We start from the raw sequence: 20,628 nt of genomic DNA, 5'->3' as shown, positions 1-20,628 counted from the left end.
TCCTCTCAGACCAGGGATCAAACCACGGTCCCCTGCACTGGTAGGCATGAATTCTTAACCACGTCCAGGGACATCCTGCCTTAAGTAGATTACTCAACATTTCTGAGCCTTAGTTGGCTCCACTAGCAAAATAAGACCAATGTCAACTTCACAGAGTTGTCTGAGATAAAAGATGAAGGCATCTAGGCATATCTTTATGATTTGAAGAATGAATAGCAGAGCTGCCTCCTCAACATTTTAGTGTGAAAAATTTTCAACATTTCTAGAGTTTGAAGAATTTTATAGTAAGACTTCTCTGGTGGTCCAGTGGTTAAAATCCACTTTGCCAACCAGGGAACTCCCGGTTAATCCATGGTTGAGGAACTAAGATCCCACATGCCACAGAGCAACTAAGCCAGAGCGCTGTAACTACTGAGCCCAGGAGCCACAACTAGAGAGTCTATGCACTGCAAAGAAAGATCCTGAATGACGCAATGAAGATCTCATATGCCACAGCCAAGACTCAACACAGACAAATAAAGGAAGAATTTTATGGTAAACACTCACATGTTCATCATGGTGTGGTTGCGCCCATGACACAGGCAGGATCTTAGTTTCCCAACCAGGGATCCAACCTGGGCCCCCTTGCATTAGGAGCAGGAAGCCTTAACCAGTGCACCACCAGGGAAGTCATTGTATTAATTTTTAAAAGCCATGCATATTAATTATTTCGGAAAAACCTGAACCGAAATTTAGGGTGGGAGAATGCTCAAGAGGGAGATTATATATATATATATTTATGGCTGATAGCCCTTATTGCACAGCAAAACCCAACACATTATAACGCAATTTTTCTCCAGTTAAATACACACACACAGATAATTTAAAACTTCCTAATTCCAGCTTCACCAAGCACCTTCCTAAGTCGAGTCGGAGTCGGGTGGGCGCCGCGGCGGGGAAGAGAGTAAACCTGTACGAGGTCTCTACGTCGGCGACCCCGGGTTAGGACAGGTGTGTGCGTCTTTCCGCAGGAGCCAGGACCCGCTTCCGGATCCGCGGTCGGGAGGTGTTGGGGCCGTTGGGACACAGTCCAGGACCCAACAAACGCCGAGGTCCTTGGTGGGTTCCACATCCGGCTCATCGAAACTTCCGGGCGGAAACGCCCCCCAAACACCGGTCTCGCGGCTCAGCCGCTTCCTGCTGTCGCGGCCAATCACCCGCCGCCATGCGACGCGGGCAGGGAGAGTGCTAGAAGGCCCGGGGCCTTCCATCTTTCTTGAAGGCAAGAAAACTACCCTTTGCCTTCCAGTCCCTTACAAGTCCACCTGCAGAGCCATTGTATTTAAGGGCAAGTGAAAGATGAGAAGCCAGACGGACGCCATGTTTGATACGGTCAAAGGACGGCGCCCTTAAAGGCAGACAGAATTGAAGCCACGGTGTCGCCATATTTTCTGGAGGCACCTTCCGGGTCTCTTAACTCTGGTGTCTGTGTCCAAGCTGCCATGAAGTGAATAAACACCGAGGCGGTCTATTTGTCCCATCAGAATCCCGAATCCCAGCCCTGCTACTTCGGTTCCCTTGGCTGCGTACGGAAGCCGAGGCTGGGCGGGGCCTCGGGCTTGGGAGCCCTTCTTGTGGACGACGAGAGCTGAGGCCGGGCGCGGGGACCAGGCGGCCGCTGCTCGGGGCTGGGAGGCCCCATGGCGCCGCCCCCGGCCCCGCTCCTGGTGCTGAGACCGGGGGAGACCGGGCCTGGTTGCAAGAAGCCCTTGGCCGTGAGGTTCGCGGACGTGGCCGTGTACTTCTCCCCGGAGGAGTGGGGGTGTCTGCGGCCCGCGCAGAGGGCCCTGTACCGGGACGTGATGCGGGAGACCTACGGCCACCTGGGCGCGCTCGGTGAGGCCCCGGGTCAGAGCCCCCTCCTGCTTCACTGGGGTTCACAGGGGAGATCAAATAAGGACTTGGAGGATTGTAAGCCTTAATCCCGCCCTATCCCACAAACAGCACCTGCCACCTCCCATCCCTAACGTTTCAGGTAACCCCACGGGAATCCTTGCATCCCACATCTGCTTCCTTCTGGAAGGCGCACTGGAGACCCAGTCCAGGTTGAGCCTAAACTTTGAGGAGATGCCCTCACCCTGACGCGGGGGGCGCCGTCTTCCCAGGGCAGCCTCAAGCCAGCACCATGATCCCTGTTCTCTCCCAGGATTCCCAGGCCCCAAACCAGCCCTCATCTCTTGGATGGAACAGGAGAGTGAGGCTTGGAGCCCCGCCGCCCAGGATCCTGAGGAGGGGGAAAGCCTGGGAGGAGCTCTGAGAGGTGAGGGATGGTCCCAGGTCTTCCCTGCCTGGCGTTCCAGAGCTTCCTGTCTAGCAGTGTTTCCTTTCAGATCCCCACCTCCGGCACCCCTAAAGGAATGAAAGAGCCAACCGATGTTGGATACTACCTAAGGAAAAAAGGCAGACCTGATACAAAGTTTTCAGAACTTGAGACAACTTGAGACCAGAATAAGAATCAGGAGCCCAGCCTCCCTGTCCTAGAAATGGTGCTCATTCTCTCATTTTCAGGAACAACTAAAACTCCCTAAGAGGTAAAGAACCTGCCTGCCAATACAGGAGACACAAGAGACAGGGGTTGGATCCCTGAGTGGGGAAGATCCCCTAGATGAGGAAATGGCCACCCACTCCAGTATTCTTGCCTGGAGAAACCCATGGGCAGAGGAGCCTGGTGGGCTACAGTCCATGGGGTCTCAGAGTTGGACACAACCGAAGCAACTTAGCATAGAAGAATGAAAACAGCTTCAGGTCTGCCTTTTACATTCCTCAAGCAAAGCAAAGTGGCACAAGAGAAAATACCCAGTAATTGACAGCTTGGCTCTTCACTCCCCACTGGCCCTCACCAGAATGCTCATCAGCAAATGTCTTTCCTCCTCTGTAAATGCCTTAATCCTAGCAAAAAAATTGAGGAACCATAAAAATAATAGCTACTGCTTATTAAGCATTTACTAAGTGATGCTTCTACACATGTAATCCTCCCAACAACCCTGTGAAGTAAAGAAAGCATTATGATTCCCATTTGACACATGGGGAACCAAGGTCCACCTAAGAGATTTGAACCCTGCTTATGGGTCGCTAAGGGTTGGACACAACTGAGCGACTTCACTTTCACTTTTCACTGTCGCATTGGAGAAGGCAATGGCAACCCACTCCAGTGTTCTTGCCTGGAGAATCCCAGGGACCGGGGAGCCTGGTGGGCTGCCGTCTATGGGGTCGCACAGAGTCAGACACGACTGAAGTGAGTTAGCAGTAGCAGTATGGTTTTTCAAAGCCGGTGTTACTCGCTGGGCAGTACTTTTCTGGCACTTCCCTGAGGAAAAGCATCCTATAACCTAAGACAATATAAGCAAATGTGTTTTTTAAAAGGAACTTGATTCCTGTTTCCTAGGAGCTACCCCCAACAAAAAGGAAGAGGAACCTGAAGCAGGACTAGGAGCCAAAGCACCGAGAAAGGCTCCTGGGAAGGAGAGGCCTGAGGAGCTTAAACACAACCCTGGCACGACCGTCAGCAAAACCTCAGCCAGAGCACAGCCACCCAGACAAGCTGTCTGGGACCAGGGTGCAGGTGCTCAGCCCCCGGCCCCTGTACCCAGCGCGGATGCTCAGGCCAGCCAGCGGCGCCACGTGTGTGCAGACTGCGGCCGGCGCTTCACCTACCCCTCGCTGCTGGTCAGCCACCGGCGCATGCACTCGGGTGAACGGCCGTTCCCCTGCCCCGAGTGTGGCATGCGCTTCAAGAGGAAGTTCGCCGTGGAAGCTCACCAGTGGATCCACCGCTCCTGCTCTGGGGGGCGGCGGGGCCGGAGGCCTGGGATCCGGGCTGTGCCTCGGGCCCCGGTCCGAGGTGACCGGGACCCTCCGGTGCTATTCCGGCACTACCCGGACATCTTTGAGGAGTGCGGGTGAGCGGCTTCCGCTGGCAGGGTTTGAGCCTGACCTCGGCGCTGAGGACTCACTGGGTCCCAAGGGAGGCTCCTGAGTCAGGGCTTTGGGACCCACAGTTCATCCCTTGGGCTTTCCTCAAGGATCCCTCAAGTTTCCAAGCTTGTAAAAAGAGAAGTGCCTGTAAAGATTCAAATAGATCAAACTCGATACCCCCTCTCCCCCCATCTTTCTTAAAAAAAAAAAAAAAACAACAACGAAGAGAGTGAGATGCTGGACTTTTCTCAAAGTGTTATCTCAGTGGCAGGTGCAACTAAGATCAAAACTGTCTACAAAAATCCCCACTGCTTATCTGCAGCAGAGGTAAATGCCGAGGGGGACTAAGGCTGAGAAGGAGGCCTCAGATGGAGGGCCTGGTCAAGCCCTAGGTCACTCAACCATCAGGAGGCCCAGGCAGTGAAATGGGTGGGAAGTGCACAGAAGCACCAGATGCAGACCTCATGTCTGTAGCTTGCTCTCAAGGCACAGCTGGTAAGTCACCCTCCCTCCCTGAGCCTCAGCTCCCTCATCTGTAAAATGAGGGTCAATAATATCTACCTCAAAGGGTTACTGAAGACCGACATTGTAACAAGATAATATGTGTGGCAAAGTAAATGTGCAATAAACATTTGTTGAAAGAGTGAAAATGACTATTGATATTTTCCACTTCAGATCATGAAAAGAAGTCTGCTAAGGAGGCAGGGATGAGTATCAATAGCTGTGTTTCCAGATGAGTCACCCAGGGCTCCAAGTTTCACTGCTACAAGGCCGCAAAGCTGGAAACTGGCACTGCCCACATATTTCTACTACTTCCTATGAGCAGTCAGATCTGGGCAGAACACAGATCAGGGCCTCAGGTAAGAGTGAAGTGAGGAGCCAGCCTTGCCCGTTGGGCAGTCTCAGCAGGAAAGTGAGAGCCCCACCATAGCTAGAGACCTTTCACTGAGAAAGGGCAGTCAAGGGACTTCCCTGGTGGTCCAGTGGTAAAGACTTTGCCCTCCAATGCAGGGGACTAGGGTTCAATTCCTGGTGGGGGAACTAAAATCCCACATGCCTTGTGGCCAAAAACCCAAAATATAAAACAAGCAGTGTTATAACAAATTCAATAAAGACTTTAAAAATGATCTAAATAAAGAAAAAGGTCTTAAAAGAGGAAAAAAGTCAACATTCAGTGATCATATTGAATGACTTCTGTTGGAGACACTGCCTGGTGATAAAGGACTCCCAAGATGAGGAAAACTAATTTCCCTCATTCTGCAACACCATCTGTGGAATTTTGTGTAGGGCTCCAGGGACACACTGACTCAGGACCAACATTCAAAAGATTGATTGGGGCTGTAATGGAGGAGTCCAGAGGCACCACCATCCTGGTTGGTGATATACCAGGAAATACAACTTGGAAGAAAAGGAGTGGTTGTGCTTCCTACAGCATTATGTAAGAAATGGTTGTAGTGAGATTTTTCAGGCAGAGGAAGTAGGGATGGAGGCTTATTTCCCAGAAAGGATAAAAGATGGACACAGTGTGGAGTGGAGGTTAGAAGCATGGGCTCTGGAGTCAGACTGTCTGCCTTCAGATCCTGACTCAGCTGCTTTGTAACTGTAAACTTAGGCAAGTCACTTCTTGCTCCAAGTCACCTCTATATACCTTACTATCTTCATCTATAAAACCTGGATAATAATAGCATCTACCTCAAAAGACTGATGTAACGATTAAATGAGATAATACAGGATGACGCCTTGTACATTATAGTTTAACAAACATTGGTTATTGTTGTTATTCAAACACAATACAAAATAGTACGTGAGCAGGACCAAGAGGAGACATGGGCAGGTCTTCTGAATCAAGGAAGTCTTCCTAGAGGAGGTACTTCAACTGTCCTTGAAGGATGAGAAAGATTTCAACCAGGATGGGCATGTATAGGGAATGATCAGCAGCTCCACTTGATTGAAACATAAAGACTGAAAGTAAAGAATAATGGATACCAGATGCAGCCAAGAAGTGGAACCTATCTGGGAGGACCACAGATCCTAGTGGGGGATCTTGAGGTTCACCCTGTAGGCACTGAGGAGCCATAGAAAGTCCCTGTACTCAGTAGGAGCGAGTTCCTGCTGTCAGAAACTGTCAGAAAATGTCTTTGTCTGGACTTCCCTGGTGGTCCAGTGGTTAAGACTCCAACTTTCCAATGCAGGGGCTGAGGGATTGATCCCCGGTCAGGGAACTAAGATCCCACATGCCCTGTGGCCCAGCCAAATTAATATATATATATGTCTTTGTCAAACAGTGTGCAGTGTGACCCATGAGAGGAGCCTGGGCATGAGACATGGGAAATCTACTGGGCATCTGCTCCCAGGTAGAAACAGTCAGTAGTGGGACCAAGCTAGAAAGCAAGACTTTTTTTTTTTTTTTTTTTGCAGTTGCCCTTGTCTGCTGACCTTGGAAAGAAAGGTACTCCTGAGAGACTTCTGTCATAGAACCTGCATGGTTCAGTGAACTGACCAACATGAGCTGTGAACAAGTAAGCCCCAGAGGTTTCAAGCGTAGAGAGCTGCAGCCAGGGAGCCCAAGCACTAGGGCAGGTGTGAAGGTCCAGGGGTGACCAGTACTGGATGAGGTGAGTTATGGGGGGCAGGGGGAGAACTGAGAGGAGGAGCCACCGAGAGGGGAGCAGAACCAGACATAATGTGTCACGCAGAACTGCCCAGGTCAGCACTTGGCACAGAGCAAGTGCTGTCTACTCTTTCTCGTTTATCCAGTTAACACATATCTACTAAGCAATTGAAAGTGAAAGTGAAAGTGAAGTCGCTCAGTCGAGTCCGACTCTTTGCGACCCCATGGATTGTAACCTATCAGGCTCCTCTGTCCATGAGATTTTCCAGGCAATAGCACTGGAGTGGATTGCCATTTCCTTCTCCAGAGGATCTTCCCGACCCAGGGATCGAACCCAGGTCTTCCGCATTGTAGACAGACGCTCTCCCATCTGAACATGTACCATAACTCCCAAGCACTCAAACGACATACTCATTTCCCATGATTTGACCCCTAAACACAACCCTATTATGTACTTTTGGTAAACAATCCACCTGCAATGCAGGAAACCCTGATTCGATTCCCGGGTCAGGAAGATACCCTGGAGAAGGGCTAGGCTACCCACTCCAGTATTCTGGCCTGGCAAATTCTATGGACTACACAGTCCACGGGGTTGAAAACAGTTGGACACAACTGAGCAACTTTCATTTTTTCTATTATGTACTTTTAATATTTAGAGTCAATGTTGATGTTTGATAGAAAACAACAAAATTCTGTAAAGCAATTATCTTTCAATTAAAGAATAAATTAATTAAAAAATTTGTCAGTTCAGTTACTCAGTTGTGTTTGACTCTTTGTGACCCCATGGACTGTAGCACACCAGGCTTCCCTGTCCATCACCAACTCCCAGAGTTTATTCAAACTCATGTCCATGGAGTCAGCGATACCATCCAACCATCTCATCCTCTGTCATCCCCTTCTCCTCCCACCTTCAATCTTTCCTGGCATCAGGGTCTTTTCCAATGAGTCAGTTCTTCACATCAGGTGGCCAAAGTATTGGCGCTTCAGCTTCAGCATTACTCCTTCCAATGAAGATTCAGGACTGATTTCCTTTAGGAGGGACTTGTTTGATCTTGCAGTCCAAGAAATTCTCAAGAGTCTTCTCCAACACCACAGTTCAAAAGCATCAATTCTTCGGCACTCAGCTTTCCTTATAGTCCAACTCTCACATCTATACATGATTACTGTAGCTTTGACCAGACGGACCTTTGTTGGCAAAGTAATGTCTCAGTTTTTTAATATGTTGTCTAGTTTGGTCATAGTTTTTCTTCCAAGGAGCAAGCATCTTTTAATTTCATGGCTGCAATCACCATCTACAGTGATTTTGGAGCCCCCCCAAATAAAGTCAGCTACTGTTTTCACTGTTTCCCCATCTATTTGCCATGAAGTGACGAGATCAGATGCCATGATTTTAGTTTTCTGAATGTTGAGTTTTAAGTCAGTTTTTTCATTCTCCTCTGTCACTTTCATCAAGAGGCTCTTTATTTCTTCTTCACTTTCTGCCATAAGGGTGGTGTCATCTGCATATCTGAGGTTATTGATATTTCTCCCGACAATCTTGATTCCAGTTTGTGCTTCATCCAGCCCAGCATTTCTCATGATGTACTCTGCATATAAGTTAAATAAGCAAGGTGACAATATACAGCCTTGATGTACTCCTTTCCCGATTTGGACCCAGTCTGTTGTTCCATGTCCAGTTCTAAATGTTGCTTCGTGACCTGCATACAGATTTCTCAGGAGGCAGGTCAGGTGGTCTGGTATTCCCATCTCTAAGAATTTTTCACAGTTTGTTGTGATCCACACAGTCAAAGGCTTTGGCATAGTCAACAAAGCAGAAACATCTCTTTCTGGAACTCTTGCTTTTTCTATGATTCAACAGATGTTGGCAATTTGATCTCTGGTTCCTCTGCCTTTTCTAAATCCAGCTTAAACATCTGGACGTTCACAGTTCACGTACTGTTGAAGCCTGGCTTGGAGAATTTTGAGCATTACTGTGCTAGCGTGTGAGATGAGTGCAATTGTGGGGTAGTTTGAATATTTTTTGGCATTGCTTTTCTTTGGGATTGGAATGAAAACTGATCTTTTCCAGTCCCATGGCCACTGCTGAGTTTTCCACATTTGATGGCATATTGAGTGCAGCACTTTCACAGCATCATCTTTTAGGCTTTGAAATAGCTCAACTGGAATTCCACCACCTCCACTAGTTTTGTTCGTAGTGATGCTTCCTAAGGCCCACTTGACTTCGAATTCTAGGATGTTGAAATAAAAAAAAAATATTTAGAGCTCATCATTTTAATTTCTTCTCTCTACATTTAATGCAACAGAATGGAATCACATACCCACTCCATTATTCTTTCTGGGAAATCCCATGGATAGAGGAGCCTGGTGTGCTAAGGTGCATGGCGTCACAAAGAGTCAGACATGACTTGGTGACTACAGAACAACAGTGGAATGGCATAGGTGACCAGAAGCAGTATTTCTGACTTCCAGGTCCCTGCTTCTTGTCCTACCCCACATACAACTGCATCTTCGTGACCTGGCCTAAAATCCCACCTCTCTCAGGTTGCTGAGATTGTGTCTTCAGTAACCCATGATGTCATGGGTTCTGGAGTCAGAACACTCACTAGCTGTGTGGCCTGCAGTAAGGTCATTCCCCGGGGCTGTGGTCTACTGATCCAGAAGGGTACTTATCTCTGAAGTGTTCTGAGGGATTAAATGAGTTAACAGGCAAATGCACTTAGAACAGAGTCTGGCATGTATTAATAGTAAGTGATCGATCAAGGTAAGCTAATATTATTGATGTCTTACTCACTTCACAGAACCAACTGCAGTTCTTGTATAATTGGCCACTGTTCTGTTAGGAGAGCTTGGAATTGGAGGCACACTGAGATGGAGCATTGAAAGCAAATGAGTCCTGTCATCCCTTAATTCATCTCACATTTTAAAACTTTTTTTTAATCTTTTTTTTACTTCAAACATAACTTAATAACTTGAGAATCCAGTTCGTTTTCACAATGTCAGCTGCTGCTGTTAAGTCGCTTCAGTTGTATCCGACTCTGTGCGACCCCAGAGATGGCAGGGGCCCGTAAATTCGAAACGTTACTGTTGCATTTCTGGAAGGCGTCTGAAGGAGGCAGCGCCAGGAGGAAAGGCTGGATTAGGAGTCTGAAGACCCAGTCACTAACACACTGCCAGACCTTGGGTCTTAACTGGGCTTCAGTTTCCTCTTCTGTAAAATGCCTGAACTCTAAGGCACTGAGAAGCATGCGTCCCAGTGCCCTCAGTAAGATACAGTAAATGTGTGAAAATGATAGATGTCTCTGCAGGGCGTAGACAATCAGTGTAGGAATATTTAAGAAACCGTTAGTAGAGGTATGGTGGGGGCTAGGGGAGAGGACATTCACTGAATATTCTGCTGTAACCTTCTAAATGAAAAATAAACAAAAATATGAGAAATAGTTTGTTAAAAAAATTTTTTTAAACACCAGGCCACTGAATGGGCCTTCTTTCGCGGATTGAGAAGGGGACATTTGTTCGTATCGCCCCTTATTCCTGGCCCTGTGGCCACTCTTCCTCGCCACCGCGCACCCGCGCACCCGCCTCACCTTTCACCCGCCAGATATGAGCGCGGACGCCGAAGCAGCTGCGGCCATCTTAACTATGGGCAAGAGGCCCTTGCAAGGCCACCGGCAGAACAGCAAGAGAAGACAACTCGAGGGGGGAATAAACCAGATATCAATGCCTTTCTCTAAAATGGACGGTAGAGTGCCACCGCCTCTTCTGAGGGAGCCTTCATTTCTCGACCCACGGACCAATGAGTTCGGTTAACGGGCCGTTACCCGCCGTCCTAGAGGGGGTCCCACTACAAGCTACTTCCGGTCGCCTGGGCCTGGAGGGACCCACCCCCACCCTGCATCGGAGGCCGAGTCTCTAGAGTCCACCCCCGGCTCCCGATCTGGGCGCCCAGAGGTGTCGGTGAAGACCCGGCGGGAAGAAGGTGGGAGAAGGCCGCGGGCATCGTGAAAGTGGCCCTATATTTCTTCCCCGAGGAGTGGGGTGTCTGCGGTGAAAAACCTGCACCTGGGCGCGTTCGGTGACGCCCAGCGTCCCGGATCTCCGAGAAGGGAAGGCAGTGGGTGGGAAGAGCCAGAGCCGGGCTGGGTGTCTGACTCCACTCCTGCCTCATGATAATTGGTTCCCGGGATCCTCGCCAGATCAGTCTGACTGAAATTCATGAGTTACCCTCCACTGTCAGATACCAATACTGGCTCCGCAAGACTTGTGCAAAAACTAAAGAACCTGTACTGGTCTTCAAGGCCCGTAACACTCAACATCTTCCTCTTTCTGTACCAGCACGCCATCTCATTGGCTCCTGCCAAGTAGAATCTTTGTATTTTGGACATGCTTCTAGCTTAATGAGTCTTTGTTCTTGCTGTTCTGTCTGTTACACACTACCCTCCAACTCTCACACCCTTCACTGCCTTCCTCAGATGCTGTCTTCAAGAAATTTCTTAGGAGAGGGATGAATTGGGAGATTGGTATTGACAAATACACACTACTATATATATTAAATAGATAACTAGAGCTTCCCTGGTGGCTCAGTGGTAAAGAATCTGCCTGTCAATGCAGGAGACATGAGTTCAGTCCTGGTCTGGGGAGATCCCACGTGCCGAGGAGCAGCTAAGCGCAGGTGTCACAACTACTGAAGCCTGCTCGCTCTAGAGCTTGTGCTCTGCAACAAGAGAGGCCACCGCACTGAGAAGCCCTGGCACTGCAACTAGAGAGTAACCACCACTCACTGAAACTGGAGAAAAGCCCTCCCATCAACAAAGATGCAACACAATCAAATCAATAAATAAAAATTTAAAAATAAAATAAATAACTAATAGGGACCTACTATAGAGCTTAGGGAACTCTACTCAATACTCTAATGATCTATATGGGAAAAGAATCTAAAGAAGAATCAATGTACACGTAACTGATTCACTTGGCTGTACACCTGAAACTAACAACACTGTAAATCAACTATACTCCCAATACAAATTTATAAAAGAAGAAGGAAAGAAAGAGAGTAAAGAAATTTCTTCTGGAGCTTTTCTGCCCTGTACTGGAAGTCTCCAAACTGTGGCTCTGTGTCCATCTCTAGCCCTGAGCACAGTCTGCCCAGAAGTCCTCTCTGCACCTTTGCCAGCAAAGCTCCTACCTGGAATCTCTCTTAAAACACCTAGAACAATGCCTGGCATATATGAGGTGCCCAGTGTGCTGTGTGCTTAGTCGCTCAGTCGTGTCTGACTCTTTGTGACCTCACTCTGACAGGTTCCTCTGTCCATGGAGATTCTCCAGGCAAGAATACTGGACCAGCGTGTTGTGCCCTCCTCCAGGGGATCTTCCCAAACCAGGGATTGAACCCAGGTCTCCCACTTTGCAGGCATATTCTTTACTGTCTGAGCCACCATGGAAGCCCGAGGTGCCCAATACATTTTCATTAAATGAATGCAAAGGTGCCCTCAGGCTGCACCTTCATCCCCACGCCACCGAGTGCAATCATGGTTTGCCTTTACTTACAACTTGGCCCAGTGCATGCCTCTCTTTTAAATGTTTATTTTATTTGGGTGCTCTGGGTCTTAGTTTTGGCAAAGGGATCACATGGACTCTAGTTGTAGCTCACAGGCTCAGTGGTTGTGACTCAGGGGGCTTAGTTGCTTCAAGGCTTGTGGGACCTTAGTTCTCCAATCAATGATTAAACCTGAGTCCCCTGCATTGTAAGGCAGATTCTTAACCACTGGACCACCAGGGAAGTCCATACAGGTAGTCTTCCCAGGAGTAGGAAGTCTGAAGGCAAGCCAGAAAGATGAAAAGTAGAATCGATGTCCCAGTTCCAGCTGAAGGGAAAAATGTTTGTTGAGTAAGAAACACCCTCTGCATGTTCTTTACCGCTGACCTTACTAGTTTTTGCTGATCTGAATTTATGACACCCACTGGATATTGCAATCTTGACCTTCTCTTTCTCACTTAATTGGCTCTGAAGCATCCAAGTGGTCCCATGATTAGGTCATACTTTATGAATCATCCAAAGGTCAGTGGCTGTGTGTGAATTCAAGTTTAAGAGGGAGGCAGTTTGAGACTTCCCTGGAAGTCTCGTGGTTAAGATTTTGTGCTCCCAAGGCATGTCCCACAGCATGGCCAAAAAATAAAAGTTTAGGATGGAGACAGTTTATCTGTCTCTCAGGTCCCTGGTCCCATCACAGCTGCTCCTCTGGTTGAGAGTATCTCCTCTGTTGACCCTGGAGTGGGTGGGAATGTCCCTGACCTGCAAGCCCTCAACTGGCCAACACAGTCTAGAAGGGGGCTTCCAGGGACTGGGTACCCACTGAATGCTTCTTAGTGAAGTTTGGTTCTATCAGCCTGAACATGAGTAGACCTTGGAGAGTTAACAGGGAAAAATGTAAGTTTTGAATCTGTTTCCCAGCACTCATTCAGAAAAGTGATACATTTGGAAGGGGTCAGCAAAAGTTGTCATGAGGCCCTGGAGTCAGAGACACTGACGTGGTCTTTGAGCCTATGGCCAAGGTTTCCTGTAGTCGGGGTTTTCCCAGGCCCTCAGCCTGTGCCCAGCTTCAACACCTGGCACTGACGACTTACCTTCATCCCCAGCCGGAGTGCAATTATGCTTTACCCTTACCTTCAACTTGGCCCAGGGCACTCTTTTTTTTTTTAATATTTATTTTATTTGGCTGTGCCAGGTCTTAGTTGTGGCATGTGACGTCTTTGTTGCAGCATGCGGGATCTAGTTTCCTGACCAAGGGTTGAACCCAGACCCCCTGCAGTGGAAGCACTGAGTCCTAACCACTGGACCGCCCCGGTAGTCCGGGCCCAGTGCACTCTGGAGAGGCACCCTTCACCTGCAGCTAGTGCTGTACCTCTCATGCGATTTGCTGACTCACACAGGCAAGGAGTCTTACTACTGTCCCCACAGTGCAAGGTGCTGCAGCCAGAGGCCATAGCAGACCCACCAGCCTGGTGCTGTGGCCCTCAGAATCCCATCTAGGGGAGCAGACTCTGCCCTAGGCTCTTCTCCAGGAGGGTCCAGACCCCCCTGCAAGTGTCCAGGACTACCCAGGGCTCTCTTCCGGGTCTGTGTGTGATGGGGTTGGGCACTGACAGGTGACAAAAAGCCTTCAGTCTTAATGGAAATTTTCTGTTGTCTTTTTTGTCTTTCAGGGGGCCTGAGAGGCAAGGAGGACTAGGGCCCCTAGTTAACTCTGTGCCCTTAGTCCTTGTCCTCTACTGGCCACCCTCCAACAAGCCTATCTCTTTAGCCAGGCTGACCCCTCCCAAGTTTATGTCTTCCCCTTCCCTTCTTCTGTTGAGATTTTTTTTTTTTTGGCTGTGCTGAATCTTAGTTGCAGCACGAAGGATCTTCGATCTTCATGGTAGCATGCGGGATCTTTAGTTTCAGCATGCAAACTAGTTGCAGCCTGTGGGATCTAGTTCCCTGATCAGGGATGGAACCCGGTCCCCCTGCACTGGCAGTGCAGAGTCTTAGCCACTGAGTCACCAGGGAAGTTCAGAGATCGGTTCTTTACTTGCCCAGCTGGCCTGGGGAAAAGCAGCCACCAGATACAAGGAGTCTGCGAAGGTCTCAGGGAGGCCTTTGGAAGGAAGGAGGCAAACAGACCAAAGCTCCAGAGTAAGACCCCAGACCAGCAAATGTGAAGCGCTTGTCCATGAAGTGTGTGAAATGCAGTGATTGATTTATCTGGCCAAAGGAAAAATATCAAGGCTTCTTAGGCAGGGTATATTTATGAAAGCTTGTGGGAAGCACTGAGTAGGCAGTCAGTAAATGTGTCCAGTGAGAGAGAGAGCTTGGAGGTAAAAATGATGAAGAGAGTTGGTGCCATTTGCTAAGACAACACCCCAGGGGCGGCAGGCAGAGGGAAGTAAAGGATGAGTTCAGCTTGAGCCTGCAAAATCCGAGGTGTTCGTGGGTCATCCATGCCAGGGCACGGTGGCAAGTGGCTCTGGGACCAGGAATTCAAGGAACTCGCCTTGCTGCTGCTGCTGCTAAGTCGCTTCAGTCGTGTCCGACTCTGTGCGACCCCATAGATGACAGCCCACCAGGCTCCCCCGTCCCTGGGATTCTCCAGGCAAGAATACTGGAGTGGGTTGCCAACTCGCCTTGAGCTAGAGCTAAATGGATGTTTGGGAGGCGTCCTAAAGGGTACGTGGGGAGGGGGTAAGCTTACAGAAAGAGGGTCCTTCCGACCTTTCTCAAGACCTCATCCTACCCTTCGCCGACTGCCCCCACGATCTCCTGAAACTGAAGTTCCCACAATTTCAAAGCTCGATCAAGTTTCTTTTTCCCGCTCCATTCTTTTACTCTCGACAGTGCGGGAAGCGTGCGGTCACCCACCGATGGGCCAGCCACGAAACCTAACGTCTGAAATCACTGCGCGGAGCGGGCCGGAGTCGGGGCTGGAGGTCTCTGCTCCAAGTCTGGGCGGGGCCGCGGCGAGGCCTCCAGCCCGGCGGGCGCGGGGACCCGCCGGGGAAGCCCGGCCGCCGCGCCTCCGAGGCCCGGCGCCGCGCTGGAGAACGCCTCCCCCACTGCCCGGGCCGGTGGCGGCGCCTTCCCGGGCGCCTGTAGCCGCCGCGGCCATGTTGGCTGAGGGCTCTTAGACAAAGCCACCTGGAGACAGCAGGGTGGCGTCATCCGGGCACGATGGCGCGGGAGCGAAATGCGTGGGGCCGCGTGGCCGCCATCTCTTAGGAGAGCACCTTCAGCCACCTGCCCTCAGTGTTCAGCCACCCCCGTGGACCCTCGAGGGGCCGTTCCTGCTCTCCCGGCCTCCCGACCGCGCCCTGACTCTTGAGCCCGGCCGAGGAGCGTTCTGGATCTCGGAGGCTCCGCGGACCCCGGCGGGTAGGGGTGGCGCCGGCCCGCCGCCCGGATGGCATTTACGATGGCGCCGCCCCCGGCCCCGCTCCCCGCGCGGGAACCTAACGGGGTCAGGCCCCAGGGGGGGACATCCGAGCCCGTGAGCTTCGCGGACGTGGCCGTGTACTTCTCCCCGGAGGAGTGGGGGTATCTGCGGCCCGCGCAGAGGGCCCTGTACCGGGACGTGATGCGGGAGACCTATGGCCACCTGGGCGCGCTCGGTGAGGCCCCACCCGCCCGCCTGTGCTCACAACCCCATCCACCCCGCCCAGCCTCTGGATCCTGCACGTGGAGTGGGAGGGCCCAGGAAGTCGGGACCCTGGGCTGCGGCCTCCCCCGCAGCGTGGGCTTTGCGTTCTCTCCCCCTTCCCTCCAGGCTTCCGAGGCACCAAGCCAGCCCTCATCTCCTGGGTGGAGGAAGAGGCAGAACTGTGGCGTCCAGATGCCGAGCCTCCTGAGATGGGAGAGTGTCTTACAGAAGCAGACACAGGTGAAGTAGTGGGGACCTCCTCTGGGTCCTACCCATCATGTTACCCTCTGCCAGCTCCTTACCTGCTCATCAGTTTCTTGCCTGAATTGCTTTCCCAGCTAAGGTTATAATTATGCCTGATCCTGCCTCGCTTCTGGATTCAGCCTAGAAAGGGCCTGAGAGTGTGACCCAGGCATCCCTGCCTCTCCACTCCCCAGCTCCTCTGAACCTGAGCCCCTGACCTCTAGCTGGTCTCTAAGTTCCTCTGAGCGCCACATCACCCCACCTGTTGTTAGCCTGTTCTCTAGCTCCTCCACCACCTCCTGTGTTCACTTTGGTTTTGTTATATTTTTGTTGCAGCCTCCTTTCTCTTGGCTGGTACTGTTTTGTTCCTTTGGTTCATTCTGTCCTCCTGTTGCACTTGTGCCCAGCCCCTTTGAACTTGGCAATGCCTGCCTCCTTCATGCCTCTCAGTGCTGTTCCCGCTGCTGGCTGCATACTTAACATCCACTCATGCTCTGTGATCTAGCTCAATTGTCGTCTCCTACCCCCATTTCCCCAGCTCCCAGAATGTACTGTGCCCCTGTCCTTCCTTCTCTTTTTGTCTCTACAGTTTTTCTTTCTGTCCCGTGCGACTGAGGGTACAGTGTAACTTCTAACTTCCCTGCCTGTACCGAGCTGAGTCCCAGAGGCAGCTGTATCTAAGAGGCTTCTCTGACCCCATAGTGGGTGTGGGCATCAAGGACCAGGATAAGCTGAGGTCTGAGCTCTCCCCTTGTCTCCCAGCAGTTTCCGGAAATCAGGCAGAAAAAGGACAAAGAGGAGGGAGGCAAGCACTGGGGAAGATTCCTTCTGTGGACACTCAGCTTCCCGGGCTGACGGCTCTCAAACCCCTCTCTGCTGGCTTTCCTTATGGTTGGCAGCAGCCACCGAAGGTGCCTCGCCGGGGTCGCCTGCCACTCTCTGCCCACCCCCCGGTCCCCAGAGCCGACCGGCGGCATGGCTGCTACGTGTGCGGGAAGAGTTTCGCCTGGCGCTCCACCCTGGTGGAGCATCTCTACACCCACACGGGCGAGAAGCCCTTCGGCTGCCCGGACTGTGGCAAGGGCTTCAGCCAGGCGTCCTCTCTGAGCAAGCACCGGGCCATCCACCGTGGGGAACGGCCCCACCGCTGCCCGGACTGCGGCCGGGCCTTCACGCAGCGCTCGGCGCTCACCACCCACCTCCGGGTCCACACGGGCGAGAAGCCCTACCGCTGCGCTGACTGCGGCCGCTGCTTCAGCCAGAGCTCCGCCCTCTACCAGCACCAGCGGGTCCACAGCGGGGAGACCCCCTTCCCCTGCCCGCACTGTGGCCGCGCCTTCGCGCATGCCTCCGACCTCCGGCGCCACGTGCGCACCCACACCGGCGAGAAGCCCTACCCGTGCCCAGACTGCGGGCGCTGCTTCCGGCAGAGCTCAGAGATGGCCGCCCACCGGCGCACCCACAGCGGCGAGCGCCCCTTCGCCTGTCCTCAGTGTGGCAGGTGCTTTGGCCAGAAGTCAGCCATGGCCAAGCACCAGTGGGTCCATCGTCCAGGGGCGGGGGTGCGCAGGGGTGGGGGTGCCGGTGGGCTGCCTGTGCCCCTGGCCTCTGCCCGAGGGGACCTGGATCCCCCCGTGGGCTTCCAGCATTACCCAGAGATATTCCAGGAGTGTGGGTGATGGCTTCATGGGTGACAAGGCCAAGGGTGAAGATGTAGACATTGTCTGAGGCCCAAGATGGCCTCAGGGGCCTCAAACTCAGGCAACTCCAGGGAGGTCACAAAATTCCCAGAGGGCACTGGACCTGGGGGTGGGAGGTGAGGACCATTTTATCTTAGGCCTTCACTAGTTTCATCTGCTGAGACCTTGTCTCCTGTGGTCCCAGATTCTAGAGCCCCCTTTGTTGAGTCAGGGCTGAGGTAAGAACCCCCACTAGACTTCCACTCTGGGAAAGGCTGTTTCTCAACTTAGGTGTAAGAGGACTGAGGTGGAGAATTTTGTTTTATCCACTGACGACTGGAGAAGTTAAAAACTGACGGCCAGGTACTGAATCTGGTCTCCCAGCTGCCTTTTATAATACATGTAGTTTTAGACCAGCCAGCATTTTTAAGTGTTATGAATTATTTGTTAAGATGTAAAAATCAGGCTATTTCACACAGAAAACCAAGTTTCTGGCCTCTTGAAAAAAATCCAAAGATTGGCGACTTGACCTGAGCTCCCACAAAACCACCGTTGACAGGAGCTTAGAGGCCCCTTTGAATGGAGCCCAGGCTCTTCAGTTCAGCCCACCTGCCAACTCAGCACTTCCTGACCAGTGTCAGCTGCCACTTGTCATGGCTGTTTCTGGCAAAGCAGGCCCTCTTCATCTGGCATTTTCTACTCATTTACATGACCTGTTGGAGTCCTGTAGTCACTTTTTAAACAATATGTATTTTTAATACATAAAAATATGTATTTATTTATTTGGCTGGTCTTAGTGGTCTTAGGATCTAGTTCCCCAACCAGGGGTCGAACCCGAGCCTGCTGCATTGAGAGCACTGAGTCTTAGCCACTGAATTGCCAGGGATGCCCCCTCCTGTAGTCATTTGAGTTTACAAACTATAGTCTCTGGCATTCAGTTGTTTTTGAATCAGGGATTCAGGTAGAGAGCACATTTGTGAAAGGGCAGCAGGAGAGAAGTAAAAGTAGGCATTTCTGTTAGATCTTGGATCATATTGCATTTTATGGTTTACAAAGGACTATCTTGTCCAACAACTCAACTCACCCTCATAGTAGCCTCTGGAAGGAAGCATCTGCTTGGAGAGGACAGGTCATCAGGAAGAGGCAGTTAGGACTGAATCTTTTCAATATTTATTTGGCTGCATTGGGTCTAGTTGTGGCACACGAGCTCAGTAGTTGGGGGTGCAGGTTTAGTTGCCCTGTGGTATGTAGGATCTTTGTTCCCAGGCCAGGGATTGAACCTGCATCCTCTCCATTGGAAGGTGGATTCTTAACCAGTAGACCACCAGGGAAGTTCCAGGACTGAATCTGTTGCACCAAACAAGTGGTGGCTCCACCTCGGCACCCCTCAGCTGACCTGAACTTCCTGTTTCTGAAGGAGAAGGACCCAAGAGCTCCTGTGATGTGTTGGATCTTTGTTCCCTTCTTGGGCCTCCCTGGGAGAGCCCTATGGCTTAGGCTTTGCCACTTTAGGTTCAGATAGGAAGGCCTCATTACATTTTTTTTTTTAATGGCTTTATTTCATTTAATCTTTTGCTCTCTGGCATGTAGGATCTTTGTTCCCTGAGCAGAGATCAAACCTGTGCCCCTTGCATAGGAAGCACAGAGCCTTAACCACTGAACCACCAGGGAAGTCCCTCATCACATTTTTGAACTGAAAGAGATCTGAGGCTTTCCATCCTTTTGCAGCTGGGGACACAGACTGGGAAAGACTGAGTAACCTGCCCACGATCTCACACAGGGCAAGAGACGCTAGGATTCTGGGTTTCCTTCTGTCTTCACACCACTCCTGAGTTCCTTGCCAGTGTCTCAGCCAGGGTTCTGGAGGCATCTCCCAGACAGGGACAGAGCAGCCCAATGTCAGTGAAGCCCAGGTACAGGATGAGTGACAAAGCCAAGGCAAGGGAAAAACCGGCCTGAGAGGAGAGTTCCAGGGCCAACAAAATCAAACTTTGCATCTTCACTCTCTAGGATCTCCATCACCAGCAAAGGGGGACCAGAACAGGAACATTTGGGATCAGCAGCCAGAGGGAACTGTGCTTGTCTATATTCCCAAGCTCTGCACAGAATCCCTCCCCCATCACCCTGCGACTCCATTATTCATCTTCCACTCATTTCTTTGTGGTCAGAGTCCAGCATTGCCCAGGTGATGGAAGCAGCCAGCCATGGACAGACACTTTCCTGCCACTGGTCAGGACAACCTTTCACCTCAAGCAGGATTAGCAAGGGCCTATGTTCTCGGTTGCCTTCTGACAACTCAGCCCTGTGTCTGGCCTAACTTAGGAAGAAACCAGATTTGTCAGCCTAAAGGAATTTCTAAAGGAAGAGCTTGAAAATTTGGGGAAAAGACTGTTTAGGTAAACTGATGAACTGACTTGATTCCAACCTAATTGGCCCCACCAAGACCTCTCTTAGCCTTAAGCACTGGGAGAATCTGCCAACTGTCACAAGGGAGATGTGGGAGTGAGGAGAGGCACCTTGGCAGTAGTAGCTACCTTTTAATCCCCTAAAGAAGCCATCCTTCTGCCCTTCAGCACTGCCTGAGAAACACACAGCCTGCAATACCAGTTCTCAGCTCAGCCTCAAAGCCAGATCTAGACCCTGCCCTGAGCTTGCAAATTAAAAGTATTGTAATTACTATTTTCTCTTGAGTACTTTGAAGTTTTCAAGACTTGCTTAGGGCCCTCAAACCAAATCCAACTCCTCTGCTTCCTGCCCTCCTGACCCAAATTTCCTCCATTTAATGAGTTTTTGAGAGTCATGGAACACCTAAGCCTCAGTCTTGCCCCCTTCTTAGCTCCTCACTCCTTGGCATGGATTCTTCCCCCTGGCCCCGCTAAAGATAGGGCTTCTCTTTAATTACTGGCTACACTGGGTCTTCACTGCTGTGCATGGCTTTCTCTAGTTGCAGCAGGTGGGGGCTACTCTCTAGCTG

At 50.9% G+C, this 20,628-nt stretch overlaps 1 protein-coding gene across 1 annotated transcript; it reads left to right on the top strand.

The window, feature by feature from the left end:
- Positions 1–1,454: 1,454 nt before the first annotated feature.
- LOC101122752 (zinc finger protein 316) lies at positions 1,455–20,331 on the top strand. The gene is made up of 8 exons (XM_042240684.2): positions 1,455–1,875; positions 2,186–2,299; positions 3,425–3,938; positions 10,396–10,541; positions 14,934–15,208; positions 15,472–15,703; positions 15,859–15,972; positions 16,738–20,331. Exons 1-8 carry the CDS (start codon positions 1,680–1,682, stop codon positions 17,652–17,654), a joined length of 2,508 nt encoding a protein of 835 aa, XP_042096618.1. The 5' UTR covers positions 1,455–1,679; the 3' UTR covers positions 17,655–20,331.
- The last annotated feature ends 297 nt before the right edge of the window (positions 20,332–20,628 follow it).

Source organism: Ovis aries, chromosome 24 (assembly GCF_016772045.2).
Source record: "Ovis aries strain OAR_USU_Benz2616 breed Rambouillet chromosome 24, ARS-UI_Ramb_v3.0, whole genome shotgun sequence".
In the NCBI taxonomy this organism is placed as follows: domain Eukaryota; kingdom Metazoa; phylum Chordata; class Mammalia; order Artiodactyla; family Bovidae; genus Ovis; species Ovis aries.
This window is presented reverse-complemented; position numbering and strand designations above follow the sequence as displayed.